The sequence below is a fragment of the Siphateles boraxobius genome, unplaced genomic scaffold (genome assembly GCF_051911475.1).
Source record: "Siphateles boraxobius isolate OS27281-9 unplaced genomic scaffold, OSU_SipBor_1 13, whole genome shotgun sequence".
Lineage (NCBI taxonomy): Eukaryota > Metazoa > Chordata > Actinopteri > Cypriniformes > Leuciscidae > Siphateles > Siphateles boraxobius.
In genome coordinates this window covers 7,938,807-7,956,014 of record NW_027508733.1, presented here as the reverse complement: position 1 = coordinate 7,956,014, position 17,208 = coordinate 7,938,807, and the positions used below count along the sequence as shown (strand labels likewise).

The following is a 17,208-nucleotide window of genomic DNA, read 5'->3' as shown; positions in this document are numbered from 1 at the left end:
TGGGGATCAAACACGCTCTGCCGTTATCTTGGTGGGGCTCGAGCTGTGCCATCTCCAGACCAATCCATCTTTTACAAAGAACTACCTATGGTTGACGATATCTTCCTTTAGCTAGGACAATCTTTTACAAGCTTACATGGCTTGGCAATAAGTTCTTAGTTTCTCAGCTGGGGCGTTTCTCTAGTTAGTTCAGACTGGCTGGAGCCCACTTCATTTATGGTCCTAGATTGTTGATTTGGGTTCCTGCATGTTGATCTGGAGTTTCTATTAAATTCTGCGTCCTGATTAGTTTGAAAGATTAATTTGGGTGTGGTTCATTCTCAAATAAACTGTTTATGAATTCATATACAGTATATTAATTTCTTCAAAAACACATCTACTGTTTAAGTGGAATTTGTAGATTTAAATAAATTACTATGTGCATGTTGCAAAGATATCCCATGTATTATAATAATTTAATTAAAATAGTACTAGATCAGTATTATATACTATTGTTTCGATCTATCTAAATAATAATGTCCTGATAATGGCATTTTAATTTGTTATTTTAAAAAGGTACTGCAAGATGACACACCATCTGTCATGTGTAGACATAATCGGTAGAAATCCCTATTGTAATACAAGCTTCACTGACTTCATCATCATCATCTTGCTTGTTCTGAATCAGATCTGAAGTAATTAGTCTCTTCCTACTTGTTGTTTTTTCATTTGATACCTTTTTACTCTTAAAGGGGTGGTTGATTGCGATTTCACTTTTTTCATTTTAATAATGTGTGTAATGTTGCTGTTGGTGCATGAACAGTATCTGCAAAGTTGCTGCACTGAAAGTTCAACGTAAGCAGAGATATCGTCTTTTAAAAATCAGGAAGTTTAATGCCTACAAAAACGTCTCGAATGGGACTACAACGAGATACTTCGCGGGTTTTATACGTAACTAACCCATACATTTACATCAACCCTCCCTCCGGAATATGCAAAAAAGGGGGCATGGCGATATTTCTGCTGCTTTGTGGAAGAGGAAGAGTTATAGTGGAGAGCAGTAGCCATGCCGTCGAAAGTGTGTTATTTTCACCCAGCTGTCAGGTCTTCTGTGTTCGGGCTTCCTACGGACGCTGTAGTTCGTCATCAATGGCAACAATTTATGTTTGATTATGTTCCTGAAAATTACAATCGCAATTTAGCTCTCTGTGCTGCGCATTTTACGGAAGACAGCTTCCAGAATCTCCACGAATTCAATGCCGGATTCAACAACAAACTGTTACTAAAGCATGAAGCAGTTCCAACTTTAAAACCAGAGGCAGCAGTTGTTTGGCCACAACCTGTAAGTAAGACTTAATCATTTTAAATGTATTTGCATGTATAATTTTAGACGTAATGCTATAGTTTTTATCAAGGACGTAAACAAAGGCCAGCGCTGGATTTAGTAGCCACTTAGTTATGCTATTTCGTGTGTCTATGACAAACGCGTACAAACATTATGGACCTGAATTTGTAATTATGTACTAATTTTGTAAATGTATTTTCAATGTATACTTTATGACGTAATTTTCCGATTTGATCAAGAACGTAAACCAATGCCAACGCTGTTTGTTTATAGTAGCCAGTTAGTTCAATGCTATTTTGTGTGTATAAGACAAACATGTACACCTAAAGAAAACGATACACTGAGTAAACTAAGTTTTGTGAATAGATAAACGGTTGTTTATATCGATAAAACAATAACTTTAAAAAACGGTATTACTCTGTTATTTATTCAGTTAGGCTATATTAAATGTTTAATCAGGAGAAAACCGTATCTCAAAAGCTAACAAGCAGCAGTAGCATTTTCAAGTAACAGCGTATCGAGATTCTTATATAATAATAGTAGCCTAGAATAGAATAGAATAATAATAATAAAAAAAAAATGTAGGGCCTACCATTCAGAAACTTTTTATAAGAGCCGTGTTTGTGGAGGTTCTGCTTGATTCTCTTCATTGCCGCTTTCTGGGTCTGATTCTGGCTCAAACTAATAGCAGTATTGACACCATTATTTACATTTGACGGAGCACATGCAACTTTCGCCTGTAAAGGTAATGGGCGTGAAGTTTCCGGACTACGTACCCTACGCAGTTTAGCCAATTGCAACACACCGGCCCAACTAACCAATCTGAGCCCAGTGCTGGTTTCTGAGGGAGTGGTTTCATAGAATCAGGAAGTCAACCGGTCGTTCAAATGATAGAGGAGAAAGCGGCTTACAACAAATGTGAAATTTATGAAAAATAAGGCTTTAAAAAAGAAAAAAAAACATGAAAACGATGTTATATTGTACCCCATTAACACAATCATGCAAAGAAAAAAAGCAGCAAACCACCCCTTTAATCAAGTAATTAATAACATTATAATTTTTACTTCTACTTGAGTAATTACTTCCTTAAGTACTTACTTGAGTACAGATTTGTGTTACCATACCTGCCTCTTATGTTTATAAACACCAAATGTGTATAAATTATGCTTTTCAGACTGAAAGTCAAGAAAGCTTGTTTTATCGCTTTCATATCCACATTTCTCTTATGTTGTGTGTCTTTTCCCTCAAAACAAGATCCTCCAATCATCTGTTGGTTTGTGTTTCAGGTGTTTCTGCTGCTGAACGAGATAAAATGAAGAGAAAGACAGTGATGGAAGGAGGATCTGTCGTTTTATACACTGGTGTAATAAGACAACTGAATGATTCAATAACGTGGTATTTTAATGACATTCTCATCGCTGAAATCACTGGAGATCAGAGTAAGATCTGTACAGATGATCAGTGTAAAGAGAGATTCAGAGACAGACTGAAGCTGGATCATCAGACTGGATGAACATCACAAACACCAGAAACACAGACTCTGGAGAATATAAACTACAGATCAGCAACAGCAGATTCAACATCATTAAAAGCTTCAGTGTTTCTGTCACTCGTGAGTTTTATTTAATCATTCAAAGCATTTTCACTTTTATAAAATACAGTTTACTATGTTTAAATTGAACCCGTAAATGATTTAATTGTGGCCTGTTTAAAAAAAAGTGAGCTTTGAATGCATATTAAAATATAATTGAGATCATTTAATGTTTCTGATGTCTATTATATAAGAATAAGAAAAGTACATAATATCAGTCAGATTTCCTGTGAATATTGTTTCCTGTTGAGTTCACAGTGCGGATGCCGTTTTAACTGCTGTTGTAAAAAAAAGACCAGCTTATCAAATCACTTTCACTACTGAAAACATAAAGGTGTAAATGTCAGTCAAAAGTATTGGTAGAGTTGATTATCAGTCGATCTCCAATAATAATGTGTGTCTGTCTTTAGCTGTTCCAGATTCAGGTTTATCTTCAGCTGTTATAGGAGGAATATGTGCTGCTGTCATTCTGTTCGTGGCTGCTGTGATTTACCGTCTCCACAGATCAAAACACAAAGGCAAGTATTATCTACAGCTGATCTTTCATAATGTAAATATAAGATTTGTTGTGGATAAAGAATAATTAAAAAATATGTTTAACTATGTATTTTTATTCTAATTGAACAAGTAAGATGGTGATGGGGTGGTGATGGCGCAGTGGATAAGACACATACCTTTAGTGTGAGAGACCCGGGTTCGAATCCACTGTGAGACACCATTGTGTCCCTGAGCAAGACACTTAACCCCTAGTTGCTCCAGAGGCGTGCGACCTCTGACATATATAGCAATTGTAAGTCGCTTTGGATAAAAGCGTCAGCTAAATCAATAAATGAAAATGAAAAAAATGAAGTAAGAGTTTGTTGTTGTTCAAACAGGAAACAGGACACCGCAAGATGATCCTCAGGTGAGATACTGTGAGCTCTGAATCTCTGTCTGCAAAACACTGACTTTACTACAGATTGACATCTGTTAGTAGTGTGTATCAGGGCCTGGTTGCAGGAAAACTATTTATTGAGTGTATCCATAAGGGGAAAATTTCTTTACCCAAGTGTGTATTCTAAGCATTTCACGATAGTTTCTAGAAAAACACAGTAAGGGAATCAGTTTCTATAGTTTTGACATCTCCCATAAACAGAACATAAACGACAGCTTACTTTTAAACATGTTTAACTCATGACTGTATGATTTTATGGAGCACAGTTTCATTAGGCAAAACTGCTTCTCTTTACCATAAGTGAGTCTCTTTTGAACTTCACTGCTAAAATGTGTGTGTGCCACTCAAACCAGACTTCACCATAGGCTGCAGGATACATTCTGTACATAAACTTATTGTCAGTAACATTTTTGTTGACAATATTTTGATAAAAGTATGCCAAATTTAAGGAAACTGCGCAAGATCCATGTCTGTTGCATTTTTCATACTCCAAAATTCAAACTCATTTTGATTTTTTTTTTGTTTTGGGCTGCCGCCTGCCACCTTGAACTTGAGCATGCAAGATGATAATAATAAAAAATATATATATACAGTATATTTCTATCAAACGTGATGGAAAAAAATATGAAACCGAAGCTGCTCAAATATTCAATTTAATTTAATTTTTAAAAGCATTCTTCACAATACACATTTTTTCAAAGCATATCATAACTTAAATATTTATAATACTTTCTTTCTATCACTAAAATAAACCTTGGTACTTCCTCCTATTTAATTAACATGAAATCAGCCATTGCTTGTGAGTTCAGCATGCGATTTGAAGGAGCCATTTTGGTCCTTCTATTTTTGAGGGTAAAATTGTCTCTAAGGTCTTTGTTTCAAGGGTTTGAAATGAACTTTTTCACTCACCGGACAATTTGGCTACTACATTTTTAAGGTACAGGCCATTCAGAACTTCTACTAGCCAAAAGAAAAAAGAAGAAGAAATAAATAAGATTAACTACGTCACAGTTTACAGGTCCTTCTCAAAAAATTTGCATATTGTGATAAAGTTCATTATTTTCCATAACGTAATGATAAAAATTAAACTTTCATATATTTTAGATTCATTGCACACCAGCTGAAATATTTCAGGTCTTTTATTGTTTGAATACTGATGATTTTGGCATACAGCTCATGAAAACCCAAAATTCCCATCTCAAAAAATTTGCATATCATGAAAAGGTTCTCTAAACGAGCTATTAACCTAATCATCTGAATCAACTAATTAACTCTAAACACCTGCAAAAGATCCCTGAGGCTTTTAAAAACTCCCAACCTGTTTCATTACTCAAAACCACAATCATGGGTTAGACTGCCGACCTGACTGCTGTCCAGAAGGCCATCATTGACACCCTCAAGCAAGAGGGTAAGACACAGAAAGAAATTTCTGAACAAATAGGCTGTTCCCAGAATGCTGTATCAAGACTCCTCAGTGGGAAGTCTGTGGGAAGGAAAAAGTGTGGCAAAAAACGCTGCACAACGAGAAGAAGTGGGGAAGATTGTGGAGAAGGACCGATTCCAGACCTTGGGGGACCTGCGGAAGCAGTGGACTGAGTCTGGAGTAGAAACATCCAGAGCCACCGTGCACAGGCGTGTGCAGGAAATGGGCTACAGGTGCCGCATTCCCCAGGTCAAGCCACTTTTGAACCAGAAACAGCGACAGAAGCGCCTGACCTGGGCTACAGAGAAGCAGCACTGGACTGTTACTCAGTGGTCCAAAGTACTTTTTTCGGATGAAAGCAAATTTTGCATGTCATTCGGAAATCAAGGTGCCAGAGTCTGGAGGAAGACTGGGGAGAAGGAAATGCCAAAATGCCTGAAGTCCAGTGTCAAGTACCCACAGTCAGTGATGGTCTGGGGCGCCATGTCAGCTGCTGGTGTTGGTCCACTGTGTTTTATCAAGGGCAGGGTCAATGCAGCTAGCTATCAGGAGATTTTGGAGCACTTCTTGCTTCCATCCGCTGAAAAGCTTTATGGAGATTAAGATTTCATTTTTCAGCACGACCTGGCACCTGCTCACAGTGCCAAAACCACTGGTAAATGGTTTACTGACCATGGTATTACTGTGCTAAATTGGCCTGCCAACTCTCCTGACCTGAACCCCATAGAGAATCTGTGGGATATTGTGAAGAGAAAGTTGAGAGACGCAAGACCCAACACTCTGGATGAGCTTAAGGCCGCTATCGAAGCATCCTGGGCCTCCATAACACCTCAGCAGTGCCACAGGCTGATTGCCTCCATGCCACGCCGCATTGAAGCAGTGATTTCTGCAAAAGGATTCCCGACCAAGTATTGAGTGCATAACTGAACATAATTATTTGAAGGTTGACTTTTTTTGTATTAAAAACACTTCTTTTATTGGTAGGATGAAATATGCTAATTTTTTGAGATAGGAATTTTGGGTTTTCATGAGCTGTATGCCAAAATCATCAGTATTAAAACAATAAAAGACCTGAAATATTTCAGTTGGTGTGCAATGAATCTAAAATATATGGAAGTTTAATTTTTATCATTACATTAAGGAAAATAATGAACTTTATCACAATATTCTAATTTTTTGAGAAGGACCTGTATATATACATACATTCATTCATCTAGCCATCTCCTCCCTTCCTCTTTCATCCTCATCCTTTTTACCAAAAACATGTTTTAGGTGGACTGATCAATAAAGTACAAAGAACATTAAAATAATTTATGATGTTGGAAAATAGTATTGTCTGTTAACAAATGCTTTTTAATCTTTACTTTTGCTTTTAATGAAAATGAACAAGTGTGCCATTTTGTTTTTTGCGTAGTGACGGTCATGTTCAAGTAAGCCAGATATGCACAGATTCTGTGCAATACAATGCATTTAATATATCATGATGAATCACGAGTATTTGCTCTAAATCTGCGCATATTTGGCTTACACACACTCCCAAAGCAAAGTGAGTAAACAATAAATAACACGATAAATTGTCTAGTGATTTGACAGCGTAAGCCGCCACAGTTGATTTTTACCCACATTTGGTGGGTGTTCATTTCAAACCCTGGTTGCAACACATAATAGAACTTAAGGAAACACTTAGTCAATTACGGGATAATACTTGATGATGAGCTTAAGGTTTTTCTTGCAACCCATGTTTCACTAATGGTTCCATTTAATCTTATAACTGGGTTTTCTTAACTTGAGGACTTTGTTGCAACAGCCCGTTTGAGTTTTCTCTGTGTTTCATTCAGAAATCATCACATAGAATCACTAATAATAACGGGCTTTTACATTCACAAACATCAGAGATAATATTTTTGTGTTTAACGGAATCATCAATCCTGAACATTTGTTTTACCTTCTGTGAATCTGCTTCTTTCTCTTAAGGGAATGATGTTACAGAAGAAACAACCCTTAATCAGGACTGAGACTTCACCGATGGAAGATGATATGGGATATCTTAGTGAGACTGAGTTTGCACAGATGGATGATGATAATTGGACGCCCCATAATGAGACTGAGACTGCACCGATAGATGATGATAGTGGGACACCTCAGTGAGACTGGGATTTCACAGAAACATTAGGGAATATGAAAAGAAAATAGGAAAATGGGGGGGGGGGGGGGGGGGGGGGGAATTGGAAGAAGATCAGAATGAAATTCTCATTACTCAGGGAGAAATTGTGTTCAATACCAGCGACTTGAAGTTTCTCGCCAAAACCAATTTTAAACGAAGCAAACTATTACCAGCAGTAAAACCAAGAGTGCTGGAAGATTTTGAGTACGTAGTGAAGGGATTATTACAGCTGCTAAATGGGTCCACTGTATTGAATTGAATCTATTCTAAATATACTGTAGAATGACTGATGTTAAATCTTTACAAAGTTAGCATTGGCATTTTGGCAAAACTATCCCAGCTAAGAGGGAACATAAGGTTCGTTCTTACAGTAATGTTAATAGAATATTAGTTCAAAGTTATTTGGTTTTAAATAATATTCTCATAATGTTATCACAAAAACGTGATTTATACATCATTCATGGAGCTTTTGTTTCCTTGAATGTTTTTTAAATGTTTTTTTTTAAATGTTGCTACTTTTTTCAGAATGTTCAAAGAATATTTATTAGTTATCAAATTGAATGTTTATGTTCACATAACTAAGAAAAAGAGTAAAGACATTTAAAAACTGTACATTTCTAAAATTCAGAGAACATTCAGAAATAAGATTTTGATTACAATGAGAAAGTTAACAAAACGTTCTTAGAACATTGTTGTCAGTTGGGACAGAGAGGAACATTCATGTTGAGTTTCGGATGCCGTTGTTTTACACCTCATTGAACCAGCTAACCTCTCGTTCAACCATCTTTGTCAACTCTAAACTGACAGTTTTACCCACGAATACACCAATACACAGTACAATAATATTTGGTTAACAACTTTTATGGTTAAAAATCAAAGGTTCATATCCTACAAGGGTTGATCCATGAAATATCCCCATTGTGTCTTTGATCAAACTCTGAATTTCAGGAACTGATCCTGTTAAAACTGCACTGAAAGACACTGTGGATTGAGGCTGCTACAAAATGCTAAATATGTTTATGCAACTAAATTATAATATATTTCATGACTGTTACTGGCTGTTGCGCAAGACTTTTAATGGAGTGTGGCATCTGAATGATGTTTTAAGCTCATTTCACAAATGAGTTTTTACTGTTAAACAATAGTATTTGTTTTTTTATTATGTAACATATGAGATGTTTGGTACTTCCACTGAATGTCATCATTGTTGAAATGTGTATGTTTTTCTTTACAATTTTGTTGTATTTTGTAACAAGTGTTACATCTCTAAAGCATTTGAGATGTTGATTAGGTTTTGTACTGCCAAGTTTGTGCTGGAGTGATGGAGACCTGTGGGGCTTTCAAGGTAAAGATTCACTACTTCACATCATCTTCCTTTTTTCTGTTTTGGTTCTTAAATCATGTTGAGCTGTGCTGTATTTAACTGCATATATTATTATTGTGTTTTCCTGTTTGTATTGTAGAATATTGTCACTGTGTGATGGAAATGATCTCCTGCACTTGAACAAGTAAAGTATGTTTGACCCCAGTTTAAATCTGTTTGTCTGAATAATGTAAAATATTTCTAATTGTGCAAATCTCTCTTTCTCAGGGCTGTTTCCAGAGTCAGCTGATCAAAGAGCTCAGCAACTGCCTCTTTACCTTTACTCTTTAAATTCTTTTTTCTACTTTAAATTCTATTATTGTCTTTATTACTATTTTATTCCTAATACATAGAAGTTTTTTTGTATTCTGTGGGGAGTCATACAAAGCATTTCATGTATGATTGTGTATGTGACCGATAAAAACTTGAACTTGAACACTCTTTTTTTTAGAATAATAGGATTTATAAATGTCATCATGGTGCCTAAACATACTGTAACACGACCTCAGAAAGAGTAATTGTGTGCCTTGAGCTCTGAGCCAAAGATCTTTAGATTGTTTCTTTATTTTAGCATTAGCAAAGAAAAACGTTTAGCCTATGTGCATGTTTTTCATTCAATGTAAAGGAACTTGAAATATCTGTATTTTATGTTCTAGATGCCAATAAAAAAGATCTGATTCACTTATAACAGCTAGAATCTGTGAATTTGTGTCATGATTTTAGAGTTTGTTCTCAGAAATAACTGAGCTAAGCTAAAGCTGAATCGTTTAAAAGCCCTTCAACCGCATGCAGACACACTACTGACACACAGACTGAAAACAACCACACACTTCCAGTAATACCTTGTGTTCATGCAGAACCTGTTTGTCCATCAACAGATCAAACCATGTGTAAATCAGATCTATTATAGATGAGTATTTGGCATTGGAGATGTACATACACACTGTCTCAAGTAGTTTTGAGACTTTAGCAGTCAAACATGAAAATGCTAAATTGGGCCATACAATACAGTTAATTGTTAAAAGTCATTGTATTACAAAGCAACTTCTGAAGATTTGAAGGGACCATTTCATCAGTCCATCCCTGAATTTTTAAACTCCCAGAATCCCTCACATTAATTATATTATTTGAAATACTTAAACCGAATTTCTCTGGTAAAGTGAATCTTATTAAAGCAAATCAGAGGATCTTCTTGTCAAGGAAGAGTTTTTTTATTTTATTTTTGCCGGTCAATGTGTTTTTGTAAAGTGTTTAGATCAGTTTAGTTGAAAGTCCAGCTTGGTTTGGACAAGTAACATCTGCAAATAAAGTAAAAAATTAATAGGATTATAATGATGTCATGTAAAATTATAGTCTAAGAACACTCATTAGGACAAATAAAATATATTTATTTATTGGCAAGTCTTTTACAATCATAAAATACTCAAAACAATTTGGCCAAAGTTTTAAGTGACAGGAGCAGAAAAGGCAGCGAATTCCAACATTCATGTCCGAATGTTTTGTACAAAGATGGCTTTAGGTTGTCCAGCCCCCTCAACATCAACATAGCCGTGTCACTGAATGATAACACACAGATGCCAAAATACGTTTTGTTCAATATGGAGCATCATAAAGACATCAATGTTTCTTCATTCAACACTATTTGAACCTTCCCAGTGCTGAAATTGTCATGTGTCAGTTGTTTTTATTGTTAAAAATGCTTATCAGAATGTTAAATTATTGTCTAATGCTTATTAATTTAAAAACAATACTAGTTAGTCTTTTTCGAAACGTTAATTTATGTTAACTCAATGAATTGCTGTGTTATAGATTGCTTGTGATTGTAAATGCTAATAAAAAAGTGTGTTAAATGATTGATGTGTTATGGCTGTTATCTCAGTTTTTCTCTTGATAAAGTATCTAAATGAGCTGTTTAATTAATAAAATGTAATTAAAAATAAAAACAAAAAGATTTAATGATGGGAACCCCTAAATAGGTTCTATAAAGAGCATATTTTTCCTACGAAGAACCTTAAAGGGTTCTATAAGGAACATTTTAAGAGTTCCAAAAATGAAGTTCCTGATAGAACTCAAGGTTATAGAACCTTTTCTTCTAAGAGTCTAGAATGGTCAGCGGAAGGATATCCTTACATACATTTGCTATCATTCATTTATATATACAGGTCCTTCTCAAAAAATCAGCATATTGTGATAAAGTTCATTATTTTCCATAATGTAATGATACAAATTAAACTTTAATATATTTTAGATTCATTGCACACCAGCTGAAATATTTCAGGTCTTTTATTGTTTTAATACTGATGATTTTGGCATACAGCTCATGAAAACCCAAAATTCCTATCTCAAAAAATTAGCATATTTCATCCGACCAATAAAATAGGTGTTTTTAATACAAAAAAAAAGTCAACCTTCAAATAATTATGTTCAGTTATGCACTCAATAGTCAATACTTGGTCGGGAATCCTTTTGCAGAAATGACTGCTTCAATGCGGCGTGGCATGGAGGCAATCAGCCTGTGGCACTGCTGAGGTGTTATGGAGGCCCAGGATGCTTCGATAGCGGCCTTAGGCCGTGTGTCCACCAAAGCGTTTTTAGCCGGCTGAAAACGCTGGACGCTCTGCTGAAAACGCCTAGCCGTGGGCGCTTGAGAGCGTTTTGGCAGCGCTGCGTTTTTCAGTTGAGACGATTCGTTGCTATGATACAGAATATCCACAGCACAGTTTACTTGTAACTGATTTCGCAGATAATTTTGTTTCATACTAAAAATTTATTTTTCATCCATTTTGTTCGGTTAGCTCTGCTGGTAGACGTCGTTGTACAGAAAGAATGTTGTGACAGTTGGTCGTGTGGTATTTGTCCCGCCCCTCCTCCACTGTGATTGGACGTCTGGGTAAAAAGTGACAGTGATGAGCGCAGCGTTTTACCCAAAGTTGAACATTTTTCAACTCTCGGCGACCAGTAAAAAACGCTGGGCGCTCAGCTCTTGAGCGTTAAATACTCGCTCAGCGCCTCGTTACGCTCATGGCGTTTAAAAAACGCGGCGCTCCCATTGAAAACAATTGGAATTTTACGCCAGCTGCGTGAAAAAACGCTTTGGTGGACACACGGCCTTAAGCTCATCCAGAGTGTTGGGTCTTGCGTCTCTCAACTTTCTCTTAACAATATCCCACAGATTCTCTATGGGGTTCAGGTCAGGAGAGTTGGCAGGCCAATTTAGCACAGTAATACCATGGTCAGTAAACCATTTACCAGTGGTTTTGGCACTGTGAGCAGGTGCCAGGTCGTGCTGAAAAATGAAATCTTCCTCTCCATAAAGCTTTTCAGCAGATGGAAGCCTGAAGTGTTCCAAAATCTCCTGATAGCTAGCTGCATTGACCCTGCCCTTGATAAAACACAGTGGACCAACACCAGCAGCTGACATGGCACCCCAGACCATCACTGACTGTGGGTACTTGACACTGGACTTCAGGCATTTTGGCATTTCCTTCTCCCCAGTCTTCCTCCAGACTCTGGCACCTTGATTTCTGAATGACATGCAAAATTTGCTTTCATCCGAAAAAAGAACTTTGGACCACTGAGCAACAGTCCAGTGCTGCTTCTCTGTAGCCCAGGTCAGGCACTTCTGCCACTGTTTCTGGTTCAAAAGTGGCTTGACCTGGGGAATGCGGCACCTGTAGCCCATTTCCTGCACACGCCTGTGCACGGTGGCTCTGGATGTTTCTACTCCAGACTCAGTCCACTGCTTCCGCGGGTCCCCCAAGGTCTGCAATCGGTCCTTCTCCACAATCTTCCTCAGGGTCCGGTCACCTCTTCTCGTTGTGCAGCGTTTTTTGCCACACTTTTTCCTTCCCACAGACTTCCCACTGTGGTGCCTTGATACAGCATTCTGGGAACAGCCTATTTGTTCAGAAATTTCTTTCTGTGTCTTACCCTCTCGCTTGAGGGTGTCAATGATGGCCTTCTGGACAGCAGTCAGGTCGGCAGTCTTACCCATGATTGCGGTTTTGAGTAATGAAACAGGCTGGGAGTTTTTAAAAGCCTCAAGAATCTTTTGCAGGTGTTTAGAGTTAATTAGTTGATTCAGATGATTAGGTTAATAGCTCGTTTAGAGACCCTTTTCATGATATGCTAATTTTTTGAGATAGGAATTTTGGGTTTTCATGAGCTGTATGCCAAAATCATCAGTATTAAAACAATAAAAGACCTGAAATATTTCAGTTGGTGTGCAATGAATCTAAAATATATGAAAGTTTAATATTTATCATTACATTATGGAAAATAATTAACTTTATCACAATATGCAAATTTTTTGAGAAGGACCTGTATATATCATGCATTCTCTTACTTGGAGGGACAGTATGATTGGAAATAATATTTCATGTCCATTCACAGCAAGCGTTAGCCTGTGAATAATTTAAAATAACTGTAAAAAAGCAATATTATATAACATAACATAATTACATAACCCTTAGGGTACAAGGTGAATTAAGTTGTAGCCTATACTGTAATTTCAGAAAGAACACTTTGACATTTGACATGCTTGCTCACGCTTAATAAGCTGAAGAAAAATGTCTGACTAAAAAAATAACCATTTACATGTTTCGGACGTTTGCGTTGTAAAAATGTACGGGGAGTTCAGATTTTAAAAAACATGCAGCCTTTAAAAAAAATGTTTAGGTATCATTTATGCATTGAACTGATGGTGCAGTGTTTTCACTTGTTGTGATGACATGAACAATGGAGTTCTCATTAATAGCAACGTTTTAATCATTGTGAATTATCTATGCTGGATGTAGTTTTAATTGGTGCAATCTTACACCCAAGTATTTTACTGTACATCCAACTGGTGCAACATCCCCAGAAGTTTAAAATTGTATGTGAATTGCTTTTTGACCAATTAATTTATTTGGTCATTATTACTACCAAAGTATTTTTTAAACAATTTTTAGAGATGGCTATTTGTATTTGTATGTCTAGTAACAATCCTTCAAATGAATATATTTAACCCAGAAAAAAAAGTTTACTCAGTATAGAAGTTTCCATCAGTTTAATATATTTTCACGGCCTGTAAATAACAGTTTTAAAATTGTCGGACAAACAGAGACAACAGCAAATGGTATACGCTGTTCTGAAAAATTAAGTCATACAAATGCTTTTATAACTTACCAGTCAGACGGCACCAGCACAAACAGAACAAAACAAACATGTGAAACATTTTCTTCAGCCGTTCAGTGTCTCATGTAATAAAACTTTCTGCTGAAAACACTCAATCGTGAATCCTCCCACAACAGAGTCTGACCCTCCTAGTTCAAATCAAACCTGAACGCATGTTACACAGCCTCTAGTTACATTAAGAAAAAGTTTATTTCTAGCTCTTATTATGACTTGTATCCCCGGTTTCACAGTCAAGGACTAAAATGCACGTTTGAGCTGTTATATAGCTATCAGTGCCATTGTTTTGTCTCAAGATGCACACCAGTGATATTTTTCTAGCATGTTTATAAAAGCTACTTAAAGGGTAACTAAACTTCAGGTAAGAGCCTGACTCCACCCACTGGCAATTTTTGAAAAATGCTGGAAAAGTGGGCAGAGCCCAGCGGAGGGGGGCGTGCACCTGAGACGCATCTGTCTGTATGGAACTTGCCTACGTCACCAACAACCCCTTAGGTCACGAACCACCCCAAACATCCAATAGGAAAATATTATTGCAGTAGCCACCGTTCAACCTGAAGAGGGCAGCACTCAGACGTTTTTACACCATATATTGTAGAATTAAAACACTTTATACACAAATGTCAAAAATGTTACTCGAATCAATGAACAGTACTAATAAAGCCCCATTCTCACAGATCATTAACTAAAAAAAGTTGGTTTAGGGTTTAGTTACCCTTTAAATGTCCTAATTGCACTAAGGTGTAATCCTGTCTTAATCTAAACCCTGTCTGTGAAACAGACCTCTTAGGCCTAAGAGAGGAAAAAATAATAATTTTCCTCTCATTTAACATTGACAATGTATTTGTTAAATGGGCTTAAATAATAACATTGTGTGAATCTCCTTGAATTAAAAACTTAAAATGTTTTTTATAATTCAATTGAATAATCAATATTTGGGTAGAAAAAAAGGTAAAACCGTGTGACCGTCTCTTATTAGCCCCTTTGACACAGCAATCTCGGTAAATTACTGTATAATTTCCAGAATGACTTTACCGGTACATACACAAGCAATGGCATTACATTTTACCGGTAAGAGACCGTTCACAAATCAGATTCCAAAATACCGTTAATTCTGTGATGTCAGTCATCGGAAATGATCTTGAAACGCTATGCTATTGTCTTCATCGACCGCATGAGGAGAAGCATATCTGTTCAATGTGACAAATATTTTGTGACGTTTAAGTGATAGGCACAAGGGATGATCAAACAGAATTCTCTTTTTGCTCTTAAAAACACGAGGCACGTATAATAGTATCCCACTGCAGAGCCGCAACACTGATGAATGGAAAAGAAGGCAAGGTCTCATTTAAAGGGTAACTAAACCCTAAACCAACTTTTTTTAGTTAATGATCTGTAAGAATGGGGCTTTATTAGTACAGTTCATTGATTCGAGTAACTTTTGTGACATTTGTGTATAAAGTGTTTTAATTCTACAATATATGGTGTAAAAACGTCTGAGTGCTGCCCTCTTCAGGTTGAACAGTGGCTACTACAATTTAATTTTCCTATTGGATGTTTGGGGTGGTTCGTGATGTAAGGAGTTGTTGGTGAGGTAGGCAAGTTCCATACAGAGAGATGCGTCTCAGGTGCACGCCCCCCTCCGCTGGGCTCTGCCCACTTTTCCAGCATTTTTCAAATATTGCCGGTGGGTGGAGTCAGGCTCTGACCAGGGGTTTAGTTACCCTTTAAAGGTCAAGGTTAAAAAATATTTAAATATGTCATTTTGGTGATCAAAGATGAGTTTTAAGGGATACAATTATTGACAACAGGGGAACTTTAAATAGAAAACTATTAAAAAAACGTAACGCTCAAGTATACTTCGCGGGACACGTCTGGATGCAGAAAGTGAAGTAGTCTATATCAGGGCCACGTCATCTCCAAGAACTTTATGACTGACCCAACGTTCTTACGTCAGCGAGCTCTGACCTCGTACGTGATAATACAGGTAATCTTCATTCCGTGCTCACACTTTACTAGTAATGTTACAACTTACCTTACTGGTGAATTCGCAGAACCAATTAACTAGTATTTTTGAAAAGGTCCTGTTCACACAGGATCTCTTACGTTAATTTACCAATAAAGACTGAGTGTGTGAAAGGGGCTATTGTCAGTCTCAGTGAGGTGTGACACTTGACACATCTGAGTCAAACTGAAACTGCTGCGGTCGGTTTTACGAAAAACAAAATAGCCCCCTTCACACATTCTGTATTTACCGGTAAATTACCGGTAGGAGGTCATGCTTCAAAAAATACTGCTAAATTGATTCCGGTAATTTACCAGTAAGGGAAGTTGTAACCGAAGTGGGCTTCTTTAAAGTGGTCAATGCTGGTAAATGTAGGGCCGTCATTTTAGGACATCCTCAGACCTCATTCATATGACGAAAAGGCGTCATGCCTCAGACTAAAAGGCTTCAATCATTGGACAAAACGGCATCGCGCCTCAGACTGAAAGGCTTCAGGGCTCAGGAAAAACATTTTGGGTTTGGGATTTGGGTTGATTTGTTTAGATCCAGTGAAGTCGTCGTCATCATAGGCGTAGGCGTACTTTGTGGGTTTTTCTCAGGATCGATATTGTCCCCCACCACTTTTTGAAACATTGCACGGATGCACCTAATACAAGTAAATAAAACATGTCCAGTTAACTAGCAGATAATTCATTTATTTCACTATTAAATAAGATATCTAGCGCTAAAATCTGTTGGTTTTTTTTAAATCAAGCTGCGCGCTCGTGTCAGCTGCTGTCAGTGTCATGGATACAGTGTTCTCTTGCGGCTCGCGAGTCTTCACTCGGATGCGCGCTTCAATCTATCGCCCTTCCGGAGACTCTCTATTCATTCCGGTGAGATCACAAAATAAAATGCACACAAACGTGTCCCTGCTTGATATAGACTGTAATCAATGATGAACATATTTGGTTTTGATGAGATAGAAAAATCCTATACGAATACGGATTAGAACCTGTAACCTCTGCCACGCTTGGCAAAAGATCTAACACTATAGACCATTGAAGAACTCAAGCAAAATTAGCGGATCGATGGATTTATTTACGGGTTGCAAAGTTGAAAAAAAATTAAATTAATTTTATATTTAGGTGGATATATAAGGGTGGTGATGGCACAGTGGATATAAGACACATGCCTTTGGTGTGAGAGACCCGGGTTCGAGACCCAGTCACGTGGTACAGACGGCTCGCGAG

The 17,208-nt window shown here is 37.1% G+C and overlaps 1 protein-coding gene and 1 long non-coding RNA gene across 3 annotated transcripts in view; one reads left to right on the top strand and one right to left on the bottom strand.

The window, feature by feature from the left end:
* LOC143735239 (uncharacterized) overlaps positions 1–9,487 on the top strand; it is a 31,518-nt gene extending 22,031 nt beyond the window's left edge. Inside the window, exons 4-10 of one of the 2 annotated variants that reach the window (XM_077225345.1) lie at positions 2,611–2,936; positions 3,326–3,433; positions 3,548–3,705; positions 3,791–3,819; positions 7,247–8,781; positions 8,900–8,949; positions 9,028–9,487. In XM_077225345.1, the coding sequence (XP_077081460.1) occupies positions 2,611–2,837 (227 nt within the window). In that variant the 3' untranslated portion in view covers positions 2,838–2,936; positions 3,326–3,433; positions 3,548–3,705; ... (2 more) ...; positions 8,900–8,949; positions 9,028–9,487. The remainder of the gene's footprint in view (positions 1–2,610; positions 2,937–3,325; positions 3,434–3,547; positions 3,706–3,790; positions 3,820–7,246; positions 8,782–8,899; positions 8,950–9,027) is intronic. The other variant, XM_077225344.1, reaches the window with a different exon arrangement.
* LOC143735386 (uncharacterized) overlaps positions 1–17,208 on the bottom strand; it is an 82,172-nt gene that overhangs the window by 40,420 nt on the left and 24,544 nt on the right. The gene's annotated exons all lie outside the window — the stretch shown is intronic.